This window comes from Anthonomus grandis, chromosome 3 (genome assembly GCF_022605725.1).
Source record: "Anthonomus grandis grandis chromosome 3, icAntGran1.3, whole genome shotgun sequence".
NCBI lineage: Eukaryota > Metazoa > Arthropoda > Insecta > Coleoptera > Curculionidae > Anthonomus > Anthonomus grandis.
Window position 1 is genome coordinate 24,787,059 of NC_065548.1, and position 18,710 is coordinate 24,805,768.

General features: G+C 30.7%; 2 protein-coding genes across 4 annotated transcripts in view; one reads left to right on the forward strand and one right to left on the reverse strand.

Moving 5' to 3' along the window:
* Positions 1 to 18,710, reverse strand: part of LOC126734675 (lachesin-like) — a 768,805-nt gene that overhangs the window by 741,332 nt on the left and 8,763 nt on the right. The window lies entirely within an intron of this gene.
* On the forward strand, positions 16,253 to 18,061 carry LOC126734637 (uncharacterized). The gene has a single exon (XM_050438333.1). The coding sequence runs from the start codon at positions 16,253 to 16,255 to the stop codon at positions 18,059 to 18,061; it is 1,809 nt and encodes a 602-aa protein (XP_050294290.1).

Sequence of the window (18,710 nt, forward strand, 5' to 3'; positions counted from 1 at the left end):
TATTAATAACAAATAATCAAACTCTGGAGTACCAGAAGGTTCAATTTGGGACTGTCACTTTTTCTCGTATATACGTCTGATATTTTAAGGTCACTGAAGTATTGTAAAATTCAAGCTTTTGCTGATAACCCTCAGTTATACTGTTGTTTTGATACTGATATGTTTGTGGAAACTCAAGCTCTTATAAATTAGAATCTTTTGACTCTTAATTTATTATCTAAGGGCGACAGTTTGATTTTAAATCCTATAAAGTCTTTTCTTATGTTTTTTGGTAATAAAAACCAAGTAGAAGTTTTGCAACATTATTTGAACATTTTTGTTGATGGATATAAGGTTGATATAGTGGATAAAATAAAAAAATTGGTTCTAATTTCAGGTACTAATTTACGTTTTAAAGAACATCTTAAAACTTTATTTCAAAAAGCATATTTTTTATTAAAAACATTATATAATGCTAAATCATCTTTAAACCACAAGCCTAGAAAGCAATTATGTGAATCTCTTGTACTTGGCAACTTTAATTATTGTGATTATAATTATGGTTTTTGTTTAGTTCAAGAAAGTAAATCTCGTAGACAGACGATTCAGAAATCTTGTGTTTAGTTAATATGTGATCCTAAAAAATATGAACGCATTACACCGTGCTATAAACAACTAAAATTAATGAAAATGGATGAAAGGAGGAATTTGCATTTTTGCAATTTCTTGATAAAGATTATTAGGAATCCATCAAAGCCAACTTCACTTAGGAACCACCTTACGTTTACAGATGAAGTTTATAATAGGATTTTACGGAATGGCTTTGAGTTGTCTATGCCTTTTTACCAAACGGCCCTGTTTCAGAGAAGTTTTTCATATAATGCTGTTAAATGTTAGAATGCTCTATCTGCTAATATTGCCTCGCTTTCTAATAGGCAGTTTGGGGCTAAGTACAAACAATTTTTGCTAAGGAATTTTTTATTTCTTTAATTTTTTATATAATTTTGTGATTTGTTTCTTTAAAACTAAATTTGGTAGATAGGAGGTTCTATGATTTTTTTATGGTTGCGCCATAATATACTTAGTTTAATTTTCTAAGCATGGTCTTTACTTGGTTCAGTAGAGTAGCTATTACCTAAACTGCGCCAAGTGGGAACTAAACAAATTGTTTAAAAAATTGTAAAAATATTGTTATCTGATTAATAAAAGTCATTTATTATTATTATTATTATATTATCGGAAGTCATTTCTCAACTGGTTATACCATATTGTATATGACTGCCTACTAGAAAATGATATATACCTTGTAGATATCGTATATCTTATATTATTTTATTTTATTAAAAATATACCTATATCCCACGTATTTATCAAGTTTTATAAGTTTTTATCGATATCGACACCCAAGTACCTTATGTGGTTCACTCGTTCGATAAATGTGTTACCTATGCCACAGCTTAAATGAATCTGACCATAGGCCAGAATATTGCAGTAATTGGAACTAAATGTAATTAATTTTGTTTTACTAAAATGTATTGTAAGAAATATTAAGTCAAACCCCTTTTTTTAAATTTTTATTATTTAATTTTTTCAAACATCAAATATTTTGACACTAGTACTTTAAAAAAAATATTAGTTCTCCACGATTTCCTTCTATGTTTTTTTTCTATTCAAAGTACATTTTGATGTGTTTTTTTAAGCTATTTGTTTGTCAAAAAAATTAACAACATATACTTAGCTGTTTGTAGTAAAATTGTTCCGAATTTTTGTTACATAATGCAATATTTTCGTAATAAATTCTTTCCGTTTATCTTTTTATAACAGCCATGGTGATATTATTGGTATAAAGGGGCATGCATGCTAGGCTATTATACGGAAATGGTTAGCACTATTACTTTTGTATCGAGAAGATTTAATATTTTTTACTTCTTCAATTTTAAAAGTTCTAAGGAAAATATGGTCTATAAACCTTTGTGATTGGTTTTGCACTCGAGTATAATTATAGACTAGTGAATTATACTATAATTATTAAAATTATTCTTGCGTTTTGTTTATTTTTTGGCATAATATCTAAGTTTATCTCCCGCAGTCAACTGTTTAAAATCCTTTTTATCCTTTCAATTATTTAAGTTTTATTCTCTATAAAACCTAAAATATCTAAATTTAATTCTAAAATATTTACGGCAAAGGGCCTATAAATATCATTTGACTAAATTAATATATTTTTTTAGGTAAATACTTACGTCTTTATTTGCTGCCAAATTCTCTATTCTATATTATGACCGGTCATCATAATCTTCTTTTATGCATACTATTACGTCATAGTTCTTATAATCATTTCTCATTGCAGACCAACGAATATCCTGTAATATTAAACACTACAGGGCCTCTAAGTTACCATATTTTAATAAATAGCGCCATACCACCAGCACCAATACGGCATAATGTTTCATTGAATTTCTTATTGACACTTCCTATATTGCAGTGCTATATATCAAAATACTTATGAAGAATGTTCAAGTTACCTGAAGATGCTATCATCAATAATTAAAAGCATTGTCACATAACTTAAAATACATTAAATATTTATTAATTTAATTGAGAAATTGTTTAAGAAAATTATTAAAATCTTAATTTATAAAGTCAGTATTTCAAAACTAAAAGTTTAACACAGCTTTTTAGACAATTGATATGTAAAATTGTTAAAAGCTATAACCTATTTTTAAAATATATATAAAACTATGAAAATAACATATAAGAAAGCTACAATAAAAATACAAACTTGCGATCTTTTTACCTATGCTGTACTGCTTATGCTAGCACTTCGTAAATTTTTCTTTCGCAGTTTAAAACTGATTTCGTTTCGTTTAGAGTATTGCCTTTGTTATTATTGGTTGAGTCTTGCTTAGGTCGATTAGTTAATGATTTTGCGTCTCATTTATGCTTTTTTAATGTTTGTTTTTGACCATCAATGATTAAACCTTATTCTTAATAACTGATTGCTATAAGTTAAGTCTTGCTTCCTTTAGGTGATATAAAAGTTTTTGCTCGGCGCGTTCATCTTTAGTACAGTCCGAGGAGATTTTAGGTTTATTAAATTTAGGGTCTGCCTAAAATCCGAATAATCATCCTGTTTTTCTCCTGTAGTCCACTATGACAAGCTTGAATCTTTTGAAATCCCACTCTACTCTTCCAGTTTTTCTTTCAATGCTTTTCCCTCCTCCCTAAGTGCTTTATTTTTCTTTCTATTTGGAAAATGTCCTTATACATTTTGTTTGTGATAATTTTTAGTCTATTACTTTTACTTAGATTCTATACAAGTTCCAAAATTACTTCATTTTAGTACTTCATAGTTCAGCAAATAGATATAAAATATTATTGTCTAAAATTTTCTGGGTATATGGTTTACTTTAATTATTTGAGTACCATTACCACAGAAAATCTAGAGGAATAGCCTACTAAGATTAAAAAAATTATAAGATTTTGATACTTATATTATACTATTTTGTTACTTATCAATTATAATGCAACTTTTATTGGAAAAAAAAGATGTACGTACGTCTTAAGTAATTCCAAACTTTGAAACTGCCACTTTTAAAAAAAAATTCTAGGTTTATATGGAATGTCAGTAATTTAATTAAATTAACATCTTGACAGCTAATTTGCAGATGTGAAATCAAGGTTGATTTTTTAAAGTTCTTTGGCTTTTAATAACTTTTGCTAAGGCTCCACAAATCAGTAGTTCCAATCGTCACATTCCATTCATTAACCAGTAGTTTTTCGAGAGCAAACTCTAAGTTTCGTAGATTGTCTTTTAGGATTTTATCCATGCTTACGAATATAAGCTATAATTAGAATTTCTTTCGTCGAGAAGTTTGAATATTCTGTAAGACAATTGTTCATTCAATTCAGAGAATGATAAATCAAGTTCAAGATCTTTAGACCTGATCCAAGACATGATGACACGAGACAATTAAAATGATCTATTGCTATTTTTTTAGCCTCTGATAACTCTGGGTGAGGCTCAAGAATTTCATTAAAATCCTCATGTAAACTTCTGGTTCATCTTACTCTCTAGAATATAGGATATTTATAAGACAAAGACACTTGATTTTTTCCTAACTTTTTTGACCTCTGGAAACTTCAATAAAAGTTCCAGTAATTTATGACACCGTTTGTGTAAGATAATGGTCCCAAGAGTACAATATCTTTAAATTTCTTCTTCTTACTATTGACTTAGGCCTTTAAATATAACTAAAGATTGCAATATTTTTATGATATTTAGAAATTCTTCACAATTCAATTAGCTTTACTAAAATTATACTAATAATCATTCCAATATTAAAGCGTTTTTTCTTTGGTGTAATTTTCTAATTGTTGGAATTCATGAGGACCTCAGGTGACATTCAATTCACAAAACTTACGACTAACCAAAACTCTTTGTTTATACCTTACATGTATTTCGCTAACAATCCAGTCAAAAGCCTATGTAAAATTTAGAAGAATATTACAGAAAAAGAGGACCTACTAATTTTAAACTTAAATATTCTTAACTCGCGGATATTAATTTTATGTTCATATATAATATTTTGAAAAAATCACAGTTTATATAAATAAACATATATACATAAACTACATATTATATATTATATACATATATTACCAATTTCAATCATTTGCAAAAAAATAAATATCATAATACCTTATATACAGTGTGTCCAAGATAAGAATGTCTTCATCATAGATATCTTGGAAAATAAAAGAGAAACCCATTTTTCCAATTTAAATATTGTAATATATATTGTGTTTTACATCTTTTTATTAGTTTTAAGATATGCTACTTAATACAGGGTACACTTTTTTTATGCGCCATATATAAATATTATGTTGATGATGGTTTCTCCGAAACGAAACGTCGTACAGAAAACCTCTCAAGGCTGTTTTGCAAAGCTGAAAGTATCTTTTATTTTTCCATATCTCGTTAAATAACGTCAGAAAAAAATAAAAACGAAATCGGCAAATTTCGGTTTTTTGGGCATATCTCCGAAACTACTCGGAATTTTAAAACTTTCTAAACGACATATTGTTAGGCTTGAAAATGCGCGACTTTTCTCTGGTTTGAACATCTTTGTATTTTTTTTATGTTTCAAGATCTCTATAATAATATCTTTATCTTGGACACACTGTATAACATCAAATATAGAATAATATTTTATTAGATTATTGTTTCCTCATAATTTGTAAGAATAAGATAAATATATTAAATTTGATTGTTACACTTTCGCACTCTTGATCAGTCTGTAAATCCGAAAATGAATAAATTCTTAGCTATTTCACTTTTAACCGCTCGTCCATTCGTACTTAAGGGATGAAAAAGGATTAAAATTAGGCTGACTTAGCAAATCTGCTATTGCCGGCTATCTAATTTAATAGGCTTAAGCTTTTTATTTAAGTTACCTAAATAAAGCCTGCTAAAAAATAATAAAATAAAGTACAAGAAATTTATTCTAAAAATCAAACATTTTGATATTTAGTTACTTTTTTAAAATTGTAATTTGTTGTTTATAATATATATAATTTGAACTTATATTTTTTAGAAAATTTATATAGTTTATATTTTCAGAAAATTTTAATGGAAGCTTATCATAAATCATGTAAACAATTAAATACTTAATAAGATTTACATATTGTGCTAAAAAATTAAATTTGTAGTTGAAATTGCTAACTGCATAATACACACGTTGCCAAAATTCTTGGACCCCACCATTTTTTCGAAATAGTTTAGCTTTTTTTACATCGTTACTACCCTTTTTTATCTGCTTAATTATGAATAAAAAGAGGTGCATTGTGGTGTTCTAACAATTTTATACCTAGGGCCAAAAAAAACAAAAAAATAGGCATGAAATCAATAACATTTTCTTTTTACATATTTTTTTATAATGTTACATAATAAAGGTAACAACGTATTTAATAATCAATATTTCTTCCCCTTCTCTGCCACAAGAATCGACATGCCTATGCATAGAAACAATAAGTTTATTTATGGTTTCTTGGAGGATATTGTTCAATTTATCTTGATTGAAATTATTACTTCCTGAATGGTCAAAGGTAATTATGGAATCCTCCTTTAACCAAAATACCATGCATATTCGATCGGATTCATATCAGAAGAGTTGGCCGACCACCCTAATCTCATAATATTTCCATCTTCTAAAACCTCTTGCACCCTTCTGGTGTGATGGGGCCTTGTATTGTCATCCATAAATATAAAATTATATCCATAATATTTTGTACGAAGTGGTAAATTATACCTATTATGTTTGCTGCATACATGTTGCCATTCATAGTCCTAGCAATCGCAATAAGAGGTGTGCGGCGATTAAACATTATACCCCCCAGAACATAATGGTTCCTTCTTGGTGTGGAACAATTTCTCGAAAAACAGCCAGTCTTTCTTCCCTTCCAGATGTCCTCCACACTCGACGGCACCAACTGTCACTTACTAAACCAAGTCTCGTTTCATCCGAAAAAGCACGTTATGCCACTGGGGTAAAAGCCATGTTCTATATTCCTGTGGCCAATAAAGTCGTCCAGCTATGTGTCAAAACAATAGCCTAGGAAGACGTAAAACTCTTCTAGATCTTAAATTGGCAGCATGAAGCCTCCTTCTTATAGAAGTTGCTGATATTGGTATTCGGTATGTCCTTAAATAATGGACACGTAACGCTGTAATTGAAACTATACGGTTTCGAGGGACAAAATTTGTTAGATAGCGATCTTCTCTTTCAGTTGTTACTCTTAGGCCGGGTCTACGTCTTTAATCAACGTTTCCAATTCCTTGGTTTAAATTTACAATATGAACTACTGAACTTCTAGAAATACCCAGAAGATTTGAAATTACATGATTTAATAAATGTTGTTGTTGCAAAGCCGCTATTCTTACTCTATCAAACAGTGAAATTACGTTTCCCGGCATTTTCAAATAAAACATACACACAATGTGAATAAGAAACCAGAAATATGTAGAGTCATATTATCAAAAATGCTTATGCTATAAACAGTTTCTTAAAAACATTTTTTTGTTCTTTGCTAAAACAAAATACTTTACATACCTAGAAACTGAACGTCAACCAAATATTTTTATACAAAATTCCTAGGGGTTCAAGACTTTTGGGGATGTGTTTATATTTTAGTATCAATTTAAGCTATCTACATTATTTTATAATAAATTCTTTTAGATTTATGCAAATTTACTAATAAATAAAGAAATCAAAATAGAAAGAAAATTAAATAAGCAAAAATAATTGAGGTTGTATTTTTATAGCTGTATTAGCATTTTAAATAACAATAACTCTATATAAATTGTATACCCTTTATTACCGCTTGCGTTTCCAGGCTTCTTTGAAAAGATAAATTGCTATTTAAAATTCCATTTCTAACCTAAACAAAGAATAAGTATAAAACTTTTATCCTCTAAATATTAGCACAACTGACGTATGACTCTCTATATCGTAAATTAAACAAAAATATATTAAAAAATATATAAGATTCAATAAATAAAATCCCTCAGTTATTTAAAATAGTTTTCACAAATCAAAAAGTCTGTACTAGGAATAAAAAACATATTTTTTAAGAATATTTTAGTTTGCTTTTAATGCTATTTTCTTCTAACAAAAATATGAAAATAATAACTTCAGAAATGAACCTAAATTAGACTTCTAATGAAATAATATAATAAGAAAAATTACTCAATCCTGGATCCCTACCGCTACTACTATGTTACACAACGTAAACAGATTCCTAAATTAGCTAACTAATGAACTGTACAAAAAAAATCTTTTTTACTTTAATATAATGATACAATAATCTCTTTATTTAAATACAAATTATCTAAAATGATGTAAGCATATGTTAAATATAGTTGATTAAAAATGTTTTCTTTTGAGTTTATTGATATAATGCAAATGAAAATATATCAGTATTTGATTACTTAATTATTTAAATAAAGGAATAATTAGAACTATTCTAATTAGTTTGTTGCATTTTAGTGATAAATTGAATTTGGGGGAGATGGTTGCTAGTTAGTGGAGCTTCTTTACAGATAGGTATCCTGGTATATTTGTACGCCTTGGAGGGTTACCAGAAGCCAATAGTCATGAAAAGCCAATGAAGTGCTTTGTTCTGCAAAATTTTAAGTCATTGAATAAAGTGTAAATATTACCTAGATATATGAACCGAGTAAGTGAATACTGACTGAATACTGACAATTTCTGATATGGTTTGATGCTTTTTTTAAGACCAACGCCACTTATTAACACGAAATAACTTCTTCGGTGTCAGTATCTAATTAAAAAAACCATCATCAACCAAATTTTTAGAAGCGTTATGTATGCTTTAGCCTGTTTTATGCCATAGCCTATTCTATGCATTTTCAGAAGGTCTTTCTGTCAAGCGGACTCCTTAGTGATGCGAGAGCTACACGTTCAACTATCCCGCTTATAGGTTGGGGGCCAGTACTTCTGCGGTTTCTAGCCTAACAAGTTAGTGTATTTTTTGGTTACCAGCAATCATCAGATACCCAGACAGGCTGAAGTTATTATTTTGAACTATTCATTATAAAAATAAATCGTGTACTGTTTAGCCTGCATGGTTGTTAAATTTATTTTAAAGAACTCAATACCCTTTTTTAAAAATAACGGTTGTTATAAACGCTTATTTCGCTGAAACTGTTTGCAAATAAAAAGCGTAGAAACCGTATTCCTTTTCCAATTTCGAATTTAATTTCCGACCAACCGGAGAATAAAAGATATTTATCTTTAAAATATTAGTACTATGACAGTTATAATAGAATTGATTATAATTAAAAATATTTTCTAAGCTTTTTATAAGTCGTATTAATATCTTATTAATTTTGATTTTTGATAATAGATACTTAATCCTTAAATGTCAGTTAATTTATATGTAAAGCATTACAGCCATCATTTAAAATCGTTGAGGAAGGAAAGAGGCAAGTCAATTTTCGTCTATAAAGAACCTCACTTTAAGCTATTCAAATAAATAGTTGCGCACTCTATGAGCTTCGGTCCAATTAGTTTTCTTTAATGTAGGGCCAATTTACTGAACAATTCTTATTCAGCATTATTATTTCAGCATTAATAAACTAATTTTTCGTATCGTTTTAACGCATAGCTAATATTTTAAAATTGAAACATAGGAGAATTAGTCCATTAGGATGGAGTTTCAGACCTTAAAACATCTTAAATTTTTCCACCTCTATATAAAATAGGGGGTTAAAGAAATATTTGTAAAGAAAAAGTGGTGCGATATTTAGTTAGATATACTTCTTACTAATTATGTCATATAGGTTGGTCTTAGATATGGCCTTGAATTGTGTTTTTTTAAAGTATACTACAAAAACATTAAAAATATACAAATTGTCTTGACAATAAGAAAAAAAAGTGTGTATGTCAATATGCAAACGCAGCATCATAATTGTGACACACAGCTACAAGCTGTTGTTAAGATACAAAGTGTTATAAACATCCACAATGTCGCAGAAGCTGTAAATTCTACCAAGAGCTCTATAGGAAGATTATGGTACGGACTGGTGATTTAAGAGAAAGACATACTAGTCCAACAAGATAAGTTTACTCGCCTTCAGGCATTACGAAACCCTAATATTACTGACAACGAACTAAAAACTGAGGTTCAAAATGTTCATTCTGTTAGTATCAATTCTTAAACAATATAATAGGATACAGGGAAACAATATTTACGTTAAACGTCCCGCTAGAGCAGTACCAGTACTATCTCTTAAAAATCATGCAAAGATATGGATGGGCCAAAAAACATCAGAATATGCCCTGTGGTTTATGCCCTGATTCAAGAAGGCAAGAAATTAACAAGTACCAAGGCAGAGCCTCTTTGCCTTATACTTCCCAGATACGGGTGCTGTGGTGGACCAAAACTATACTCTATTTTCTTTTTGGTGAGAGCACAGTGCCTCATTATTTATGCAGAAGTAGCATAAATATAGGGTGAGTCTTCCATTTTTCTACATGTAACAAAATGATAAACCAGGCTGTTTTTACCAATTTTAAGTGGACAAGTCCTGTATGGTCTCAAATACAATAGGTCGTAAAATTCGGAACAATGGTTTTGAGTTCATTTTTATGACAAACGGGTTGCCAGTGTCATCCCGGCTATCGATATTGATTTTAATTTTTAAGTTAAATAATTATCTGTTATGAAAAATTTATAAATAATATTGGATTTTATCTATTATCTATTAGATAAAAATTTTTAGAAAAAGTATGGTTGGTAGGGTTAACCTATATTTATTAAATTAAACAAGAAACATTTCTTAAAAGCGAAAAAGCCTCATTATAAAACTATGGCAAATAAAATGAAATATAAAAATTTGATTAATACCGCAATTTGATTGTTTTTTAAATGTTTAAAAAATTGTTGTAAAATTTAATTTTCTTAATACCAACCAATAAAAAATGCAACTCTCCAAACATATCTTGTCATTTATAAGAAAGGTACATAAATATAAGGATCTTTTAATTTATTAACCATATTTACATATATTACAATAAAAATATTTACGAAATATACAAAAAAAATCAATTTATAAATCACACATTTCATTACTCTCATCGCTTTCATCCGAATCAGACATTCTCACTGTTATAACTAAGGGTTCGACAGTTTCTTCTAGAAGATTATCGAGGGTCCACATCTTTTCTTCTTCTTTTATAGCATGATTCACAGCATTGCTCCAGTTTTCTTGGGTAATATTATCCACTGCTGCTTTCAGAAGTTCTCTCACATCTTTCAATTTAAAGGTTTTATTATTTCTAGCCACAAATCCTTTTACTTGAGCCCAAATTAACTCTATAGGATTTAATTCACAATGGTAAGGTGGCACACGAAGTAAAGTTATATTGTGTTGTTTTGCCATTTCGTCAACAACGTGTCTTTTATATTTTGATTTATTTTCTGTAACTATTGTCAGAAGCTCTGCTTTTACCGCGTCATCTCCAAAAGGTATTTCTTTTTCGGTAAGCCAGTTTGTTATTTCCCCTTTTCGCCAGCACGATGATGGTAATTTTTCTATTAATCTTGAATGGTAGCTGGCATTGTCCATAACAGTAATTTAATTTTCGGGAATTGACTTGATCATTTCGGAAAAATAATCTTCAAAAACATCAGCGTTCATTTCTTCGTGGTAATCCTTAGCTGACTTCGATTCGAATTCAAACAGACCGCCATTTAAAAATCCTTTATAGCTCCCAATATGTGTAATTATTAATCTGTGGCCCTTACCAGAAGGAGACTTCAAGCCAGTCGATAAACCTTCTAAAAAAGCCTGACGGGAGCTTCCAACATTGTTTATCCTGCCAGCACTTGCTCACGGTGTGTCCTTCGTTAAGCCAGGTTTCATCCAAATAATAAATGTTTCTTCCTTCCTTTCGATACTCCTTAATTTGCCTTAAATACTTTCTTCTCCAACAGACTATTTCTTCTTTATCTATTAAAATAGATTTTCTATTTTGCTTTTGCCAAGAAAAATGTAATTCGTGTAAAATTTTCCATAATTTCTTTCTTCTCATTTCTGTTACATTTTCGTCTTCTTTTATAAGTGTCAAAATTTTGTCGATAGTTGGGATTTCATTCTTAATATAAAATGAATGTACTGACCTCCTGATGATATGCTTTGCTGTATCATCAACTGCTATCGGCTTCCTACCGGCAGTTTTCTTTACACTCTTCTTAGGCAAGTTCTCACGGTTTTCACTTTTTCTGTCACTAGGAAGTCTGTAAATTGTTGCTTTACTTATGCCTGTCATATTGGCACATGTAGAAACTAGATTTCTAACAGTACTTAGAGGCATTTGATGCACAAGTGCATCATGTACGTTTAGTACTATAGTCCTTGCTTTAAAATCTAAAACACCTTTACACACTACGGGGCTAAACTTTGACATTCTTACAACAAATTCGCAAAAATACTGAAAAATAAATTAAGTTTTTAGGATATATCTACATTATATACCATAAAATATAACTACCTGTTTGCATTTAAGATTGCACAATTTAGGTACCTATAATACTTATACCTCCATATTTACCTACCTAGACAATATCTACTTATAAGGGTTAAAAAGAACTTGTTCATTAGGTACTTAAGTAACTCAAAGAATTTATGGCTAAAATTGGCCTATTTCTTGCACTGTGACACGTGTTTCGCTACCGATGTTAGCATCTTTGGGAGAAGATTTAAACCAAACAAACACTAGTTACAAATCTCCTTATATACTAATAATGTAACTAATAGAGCGGAAAAAACATGGAAGCATGGCCAAACAAATCTTAACAAAACCATATAATTGACTATAAGGGATTGGACCTTTATCCCTGTTAAGAATGTTTTTTTGATTTTTGGATATTACTAAATTTTCGTATGCATCTAATTTTTTATTGTTATTAACTGGTTTAAGTAATTTTAAGATGTCTATCGCTACAAAATGACCATACTTGACTTTTCAGCTCTTCCATATGAGCTACATATTCTTTAAATCTGATATTATTTTTTTTAATCTTATTAATTCTCTTTAATCTTCTTCTTTCAATCTTGACATTAATTGATCTTCTGGTTTGTGCTATCTACTATTTATCACAATCGTTGCAATTAATGTCATAGATCTCGGACTTTTCGTTGGTTTTTATTTTATCTTTTCGGTTTTCTAATAGATTTTGTAACTCGGCCGAACTTTGGTAGACCATTCATAGACCTAAGTCTTTAAAAATCCTATCAAAACCTCTCGTCAAGATAAGATCGTATGGTATTGCAACAAAAATTTGCTTAAAATTACTTAAACTAGTTAATAACAATAGAAAATTAGATGCATACAAAAGTTTTGCAATATTCAAAAATCAAAAAAAAATCTTATCAGGGATAAAGGTCCAATCCCTTATAGTCAATTAAAGTTTAGTTAGTGTTTAAGATTTGTTTGGCCATGCTTCTATTAGTTACATTATTATCATTCGTATATAAGAAGATTTGTATGTAGTTTTAGTTTAGTTTTCATCTTTTCTCGAAGATGCTAACATCGTTAGCGAAACACGTGTCGAGAGTAAAAAAAAAGAGTTGTGAATTGGTTAGTGGTAAAACTGTCTCGAGCACGAGCATCACACCAAAGGTTCCCCCATAGGACTAATGTTATTAAGTAAATATTTATGTTTTATGAAAATAATTTTTGTTATTTACCTATGTTAACTCTTTATTTTGATAATCAAATATTTGTCAAAATAATTGTTTAAGTCAATTTGTTTGTTTTTTTTAAGTTCTTTTTTGTTACGCATCATTTAAAATTTTATTATATATTTGGTATGATAAAAATGTTTGTGTTTTAAATTCGAAATATGTACCTATACCTTGAAAAAAAAAACCTTGGTATAATAAAGAGTACCTAAAATTAGGTTTTTTATTTATGGTAAACGCCTAATTATTATTAAGCGCACAAATTAAAAGAAAACAGGAGTGCCAATAATTGGGCAATTGGTCCTTTTTCTATTTTTATTTAATTATAATAAATATGACTTTTTTTTCTATAAATCAAATTTTATTTTTCGAAAATCGTATCTTTGACGATTCAAAAAATCCATGCCAATATTAAGAAAAAATAATTAAAAGGCTTAAAAATCGGACGTACGTATAAGACTTTTCTGTGGCTTTCTTTTTAAGTGCCACCAATGGCGAGTTTACCCTACCTTTATTTTTGGACATTGAATTCGTAATATTACTTAGGAAATTCATTTTGTAGTATGTTTTTAAAAAAGAGTTTTCTGAAGTAGAGACATACATAAGCCCTTAGGCTTTCCATAGCCATATTACATATACCCATATAGGTACCTTAAAGAGTTTTTTTTTTAAGTTTTTCAAATCTTTACATGCTCTTTAATATATAAGGTCGCCAGACGGTACTTGTAATCCTATGTAATTTTTAATAGGGTCAAATATTTACTTCCCTAATTATTTTAAAGAAAAAGTGTATTAGACTAATTTAAAGAGCATCAAAATCTGCAGCCAACAAAATAACTTTCATTATTTTCGGTTTGTTCGTTTAGGAGTAACAGCTAAAAATCTTTACGAAAATTTGTCTTTTTTTATTGCCTCGTATTCACAGGTAGGCCAGCCAAAATTTATTTCCCTGACTAGTTATTAACATCAATTAATTTGTGATAATAAGTTTACTGCATTAAAAATCTATTTTAAAAAACTCAGCTATGAGTTATACTATTGAAGAGATAGTACTAATGGTTAAATGGTTTTACCAAGGCAATAATACCCGAGAAATTTCAGAGTTATTTGCAGCTTTTTATCTAAATAGGCCGATATCAGAATAATCAACAGTTAATAGAACTATTACAGAATTTAAGCAAAAGGGCACGGTAGTAAATATTTGTAAATGTGAGGCAAACAATGAATGAAACAATCATCAAAGGCAAGAAAACGAAAAAAAATATAGAGACTTGCAGTACTTTTTTTACATTTGGAAGAAAATGAAGGAAAAATAGGTACAAGAAATCTTGGAGAGATCATGGGTTTCGGGCTTTAAAAAAATAAGAAATATTACTCGTACAAATATGAAAGACATCAGGAGCTTAGAGATGGAGATGAATTATGGCGGCAAGAGTTCCGTTATGATATGATGGAAAGGGCAAACATGGATAAGTGAGAACACAAACTCAGTATCCACAAGAAGTTTTCTAGCGCGGATTTTCGGACAATACATTTTAGGACCAATGTTTCCTAATCAAAATTGAAATGCAAATTATTATTTAGAACTACTTGAGGTACGCTTTTAACGCGCCTTTTGCCGCGTTTAAATGATCTTGCTGGAGAAAATTAAGAGGTTTGGTATCAAATGGATGATTGCCCGGCACATACTACGCTTGCTGTTCGGGAATATCTAAATAATGCTTTCAATGGGAATTTTATTAGCCTGCGACACGTAATAAATTGGGCACCTAGGTCTCCGCATCTCTCTCCCAACGATTTTTTCTGTACAGCCATTTAAATATAAAACTTACAGAGAGTGCTCGAAATGAGTTTTATGACCGTTTTATTCTTAGCGGCTTATGGAGGAATATTTGAACATTAGCCATAACATTTTTTAAGTTAAAATTTTAGCTTTAATAAATAAAGTTTTTTTTTAATACTTGATGGTTTATTGTCTGGTTGTCTGGTCGACAGTTATTTTTGTAAACGCTTGGCAATACCGCATCCCTTCCTCATCACGACGTACCATGCGCGAGGAGAGCGCCGCGCGAGGTGTAGAAGCGGGAACGAGTAACGACTATCACTCTCTCGTCTTGACTTTCTGACGACGCAAGCAATGGCGTCATACTATTTAATTTAATAATTTATACTGTACTTATTACTGTGTTTGGCAAATAAATGTTGTTTTTTAATTAACGTGAAATGCAAATAATCTGAACGCCACACAATACATTTTATGGTCCTTCGTCGCTGGATTTGACTCCTGAACGGAATTTTACTGTATCTCAACATCCGTACGGGACTTTCAACGAGGCTTTTATCGCATTTGTGGCTTGAACTGGAAGAAACGCCGACCGCCGACCCAATCGACACAAGTTTGGATATTTTGCCTTTTTGACGACGGGAACAACAAGACCGTCTTCTCAGGGAACACCGATTGGTTTTGCTTATTTCACTACAGGTTAGTGCGTTCCTTTCTCACTTTCTTTCCTTTACTTTTACAGGCCTCTCTTTGATTTATTTGTTTATTTTTTTTAATAAACTTAAACTGCTTTGTATTGGTGTTACTTTATGGTGGTTACTTTGATGGTACTTTACAGTGATTTACAAACGATTTCATGATATTTGATGCTACTTTGGTGACAAAATTAATACCTTTAACTAACATTTGTTTACGTTGCAATATATTACACATTTTGCTGGTATACTATACCTATTTACACTCATTTTTTTTGGTATTTCACACTCCCTTTGATGGTGATTTCAACTATTTACATTTTATTAAATTTTGATATTTAATATACCTACTTTATTAGATATTTTACACATTTTTGGTGTTACTTACGTAGGTTTGATAACTTTACATGCATTTTAATTAAGTGTTCTGAGAAACCTATTTAATTGCATTGTTTTATTACTTTGCCTCTATTTTGAACAATTTCTTTGAAACTACTTGTACATTTGTATTATTAACTATTCGAGATGGCTTACGGAAGAAATAAAAGAAAGGCTACTAAAGCTGCTCTTACACGGTTTGAAAACTATTTTCAAACTATTAAGTCAAACAGAAATCTTTCTCAAACTGATTTGGTGGAACTCAAAATGCGTGCGCAAAGGGCTGATCAATTGTTGGAAGATTTTAACGCTGCTCAGTTAAAGATTGCCGCTACGGAGACTGATATTGATTTTGATGAACATGACAGTGAGTCTGAACAATTTGAAAATAAATTCTACCGCATAACATCTGAAGCGAGCAAATTTTTAATTGACCAGATGCAGCCGCAGGTTTTAACTCCAAACGTGGAAACTAATTTAGCATCTAATTCTAATGATGATTTAGCCAACATTAGACTGCCTCCAATAAACCTTCCAACGTTTGACGGTTCATATGACCAATGGTTGTTTTTTAGAGACACTTTCAATTCTTTAATACATAGCAATTTCAAACTGACACCAGCCAAAAAATGTCATTACTTGCGCCTCTCTCTAAAGGGTGTGGCAGCTGAAACTATCTCATCACTTGAAATCTCTGACGCCAATTATGATGTAGCCTGGAACATCTTAAATGAGAGATTCGAAAACAAACAGATTTTAGTCAGCAACCATGTAACGGCTATTTTTAATTTGCCATCTTTATCACGTGAATCTGGACGTGGCCTTAGAGTCATACTTGACGGCTTACAGAAGCACATGGGCGCCTTGACGGTTTTAAAGATGCCCACAGAACATTGGGATGCCCTAATCTGTCATATTGTAACAGGTAAATTTGACAATGTGACTAGAAGAGCTTGGGATTCCAAAACCTTTATTGAAGAACTCCCTACTTACAAGGAACTTATAGATTTTTTAAAAGACAGATGTCGAATTTTAGAGTCTTTCGAAAACAGCTGTTTCAGAAACGCTTCAAACAAAATCGAAAGGCCTCGCCAATCACACTCCAACTTTCACAAAAATACTTCTCAATCCTTTGTCGCCACTAACAGTAATAAAAAATGCACGTTTTGTCAAAAAGAACATCTCATCTACACATGTCCTCAATTTTTACAAATTTCTGCTACTGAAAAATTAAATAATGCTAAACAAATGAAGTTATGTATTAACTGCCTTTCTATAGGCCACGCAACTAAAAACTGTAGGTCGTCTGGATGTAGAAAATGTGGAATATTCCACCATACCCTTCTACATTTCAACAGAACCGATTCTGGGACTGTACAAACCAATAATAATAACACATCTACCTCTTCTTATTTCAACAGCACTGAGACTGACTTGAAAGACGTAGCCACAACCTCTTTGTCTACACATGTGATGCACACTCCTCTTATATACGCACCTTGTAGTTTAGTGGTAAATGAAAAACCTAATTCAAACACTGTATTATTATCCACTGCTATCATCAAAGTTTTTAACACTACAGATAAGTCACACTTATGTAGAGTACTCCTAGACAGTGGAAGCCAATCCAATTTCAATTCAGAAAGACTTTGCAACTTATTACAACTTCCTATTGAAAATATTAAACATTCTATCACTGGTATCAGTCAGAAAATTGAAACCATTAATTCTAGAGTTTTTGCTAAAGTCCAATCCAATTTTTCTAACTTTGAGGCGAATATATCGTGTCTTGTACTTAAATCTATAACTGGAAATATTCCAGCTATATCCTTTGACTCCAGTTTATTGCATATTCCCAAAAATATTGCATTGGCTGACCCCGATTTCAGCTCTGCAAAACCTATTGACTTACAGCTCGGAGCAGACATTTTCTGGGAACTGATCCATATTGGTTAAATAAAATTGGGTCGAGAATTTCCAATTTTGCAAAAGACACATTTTGGATGGATTATTTCTGGTCCTTTACAAACTAATCTTAGTTCAAGCCTTTGCTCAAAGACACAGTGCTTTTTTACGACTTCAATTGACAATCAGCTAACTAAATTTTGGGAGGTAGAGGAACTTCCTAAAACTAAATACTTATCACCAGAGGAAACCTTTTGCGAGGAACATTTCTCTCAGCACACTTCTAGAGTCCCTGATAGTAAATTTGTAGTAGATATTCCACTTATGGACTCTATTGATCGTCTTGGGGACTCGAAGTTGACAGCTACAAGTCGATTTTTAAATCTTGAAGGGAAACTGAATAAAAGCCCTGATTTAAAACGTACTTATCAAGATTTTATAACAGAATATTAAAAACTCGGTCACATGGCCCTATCTGAGAATCAAAATGATACTTCTGGGGATTTTTTACCGCACCACTGTGTGCTTAAATTAAGCTCCTCTACAACTAAACTACGGGTCGTTTTCGATGCTTCCTGTAAATCTGACTCAGGTTTTTCTTTAAACGATTTACTTATGGTCGGACCTAATGTCCAAAACAGTCTTTTTTCAATTCTCTTACGGTATCGTATACATCCTGTAGTTCTCAGTGGTGACATTG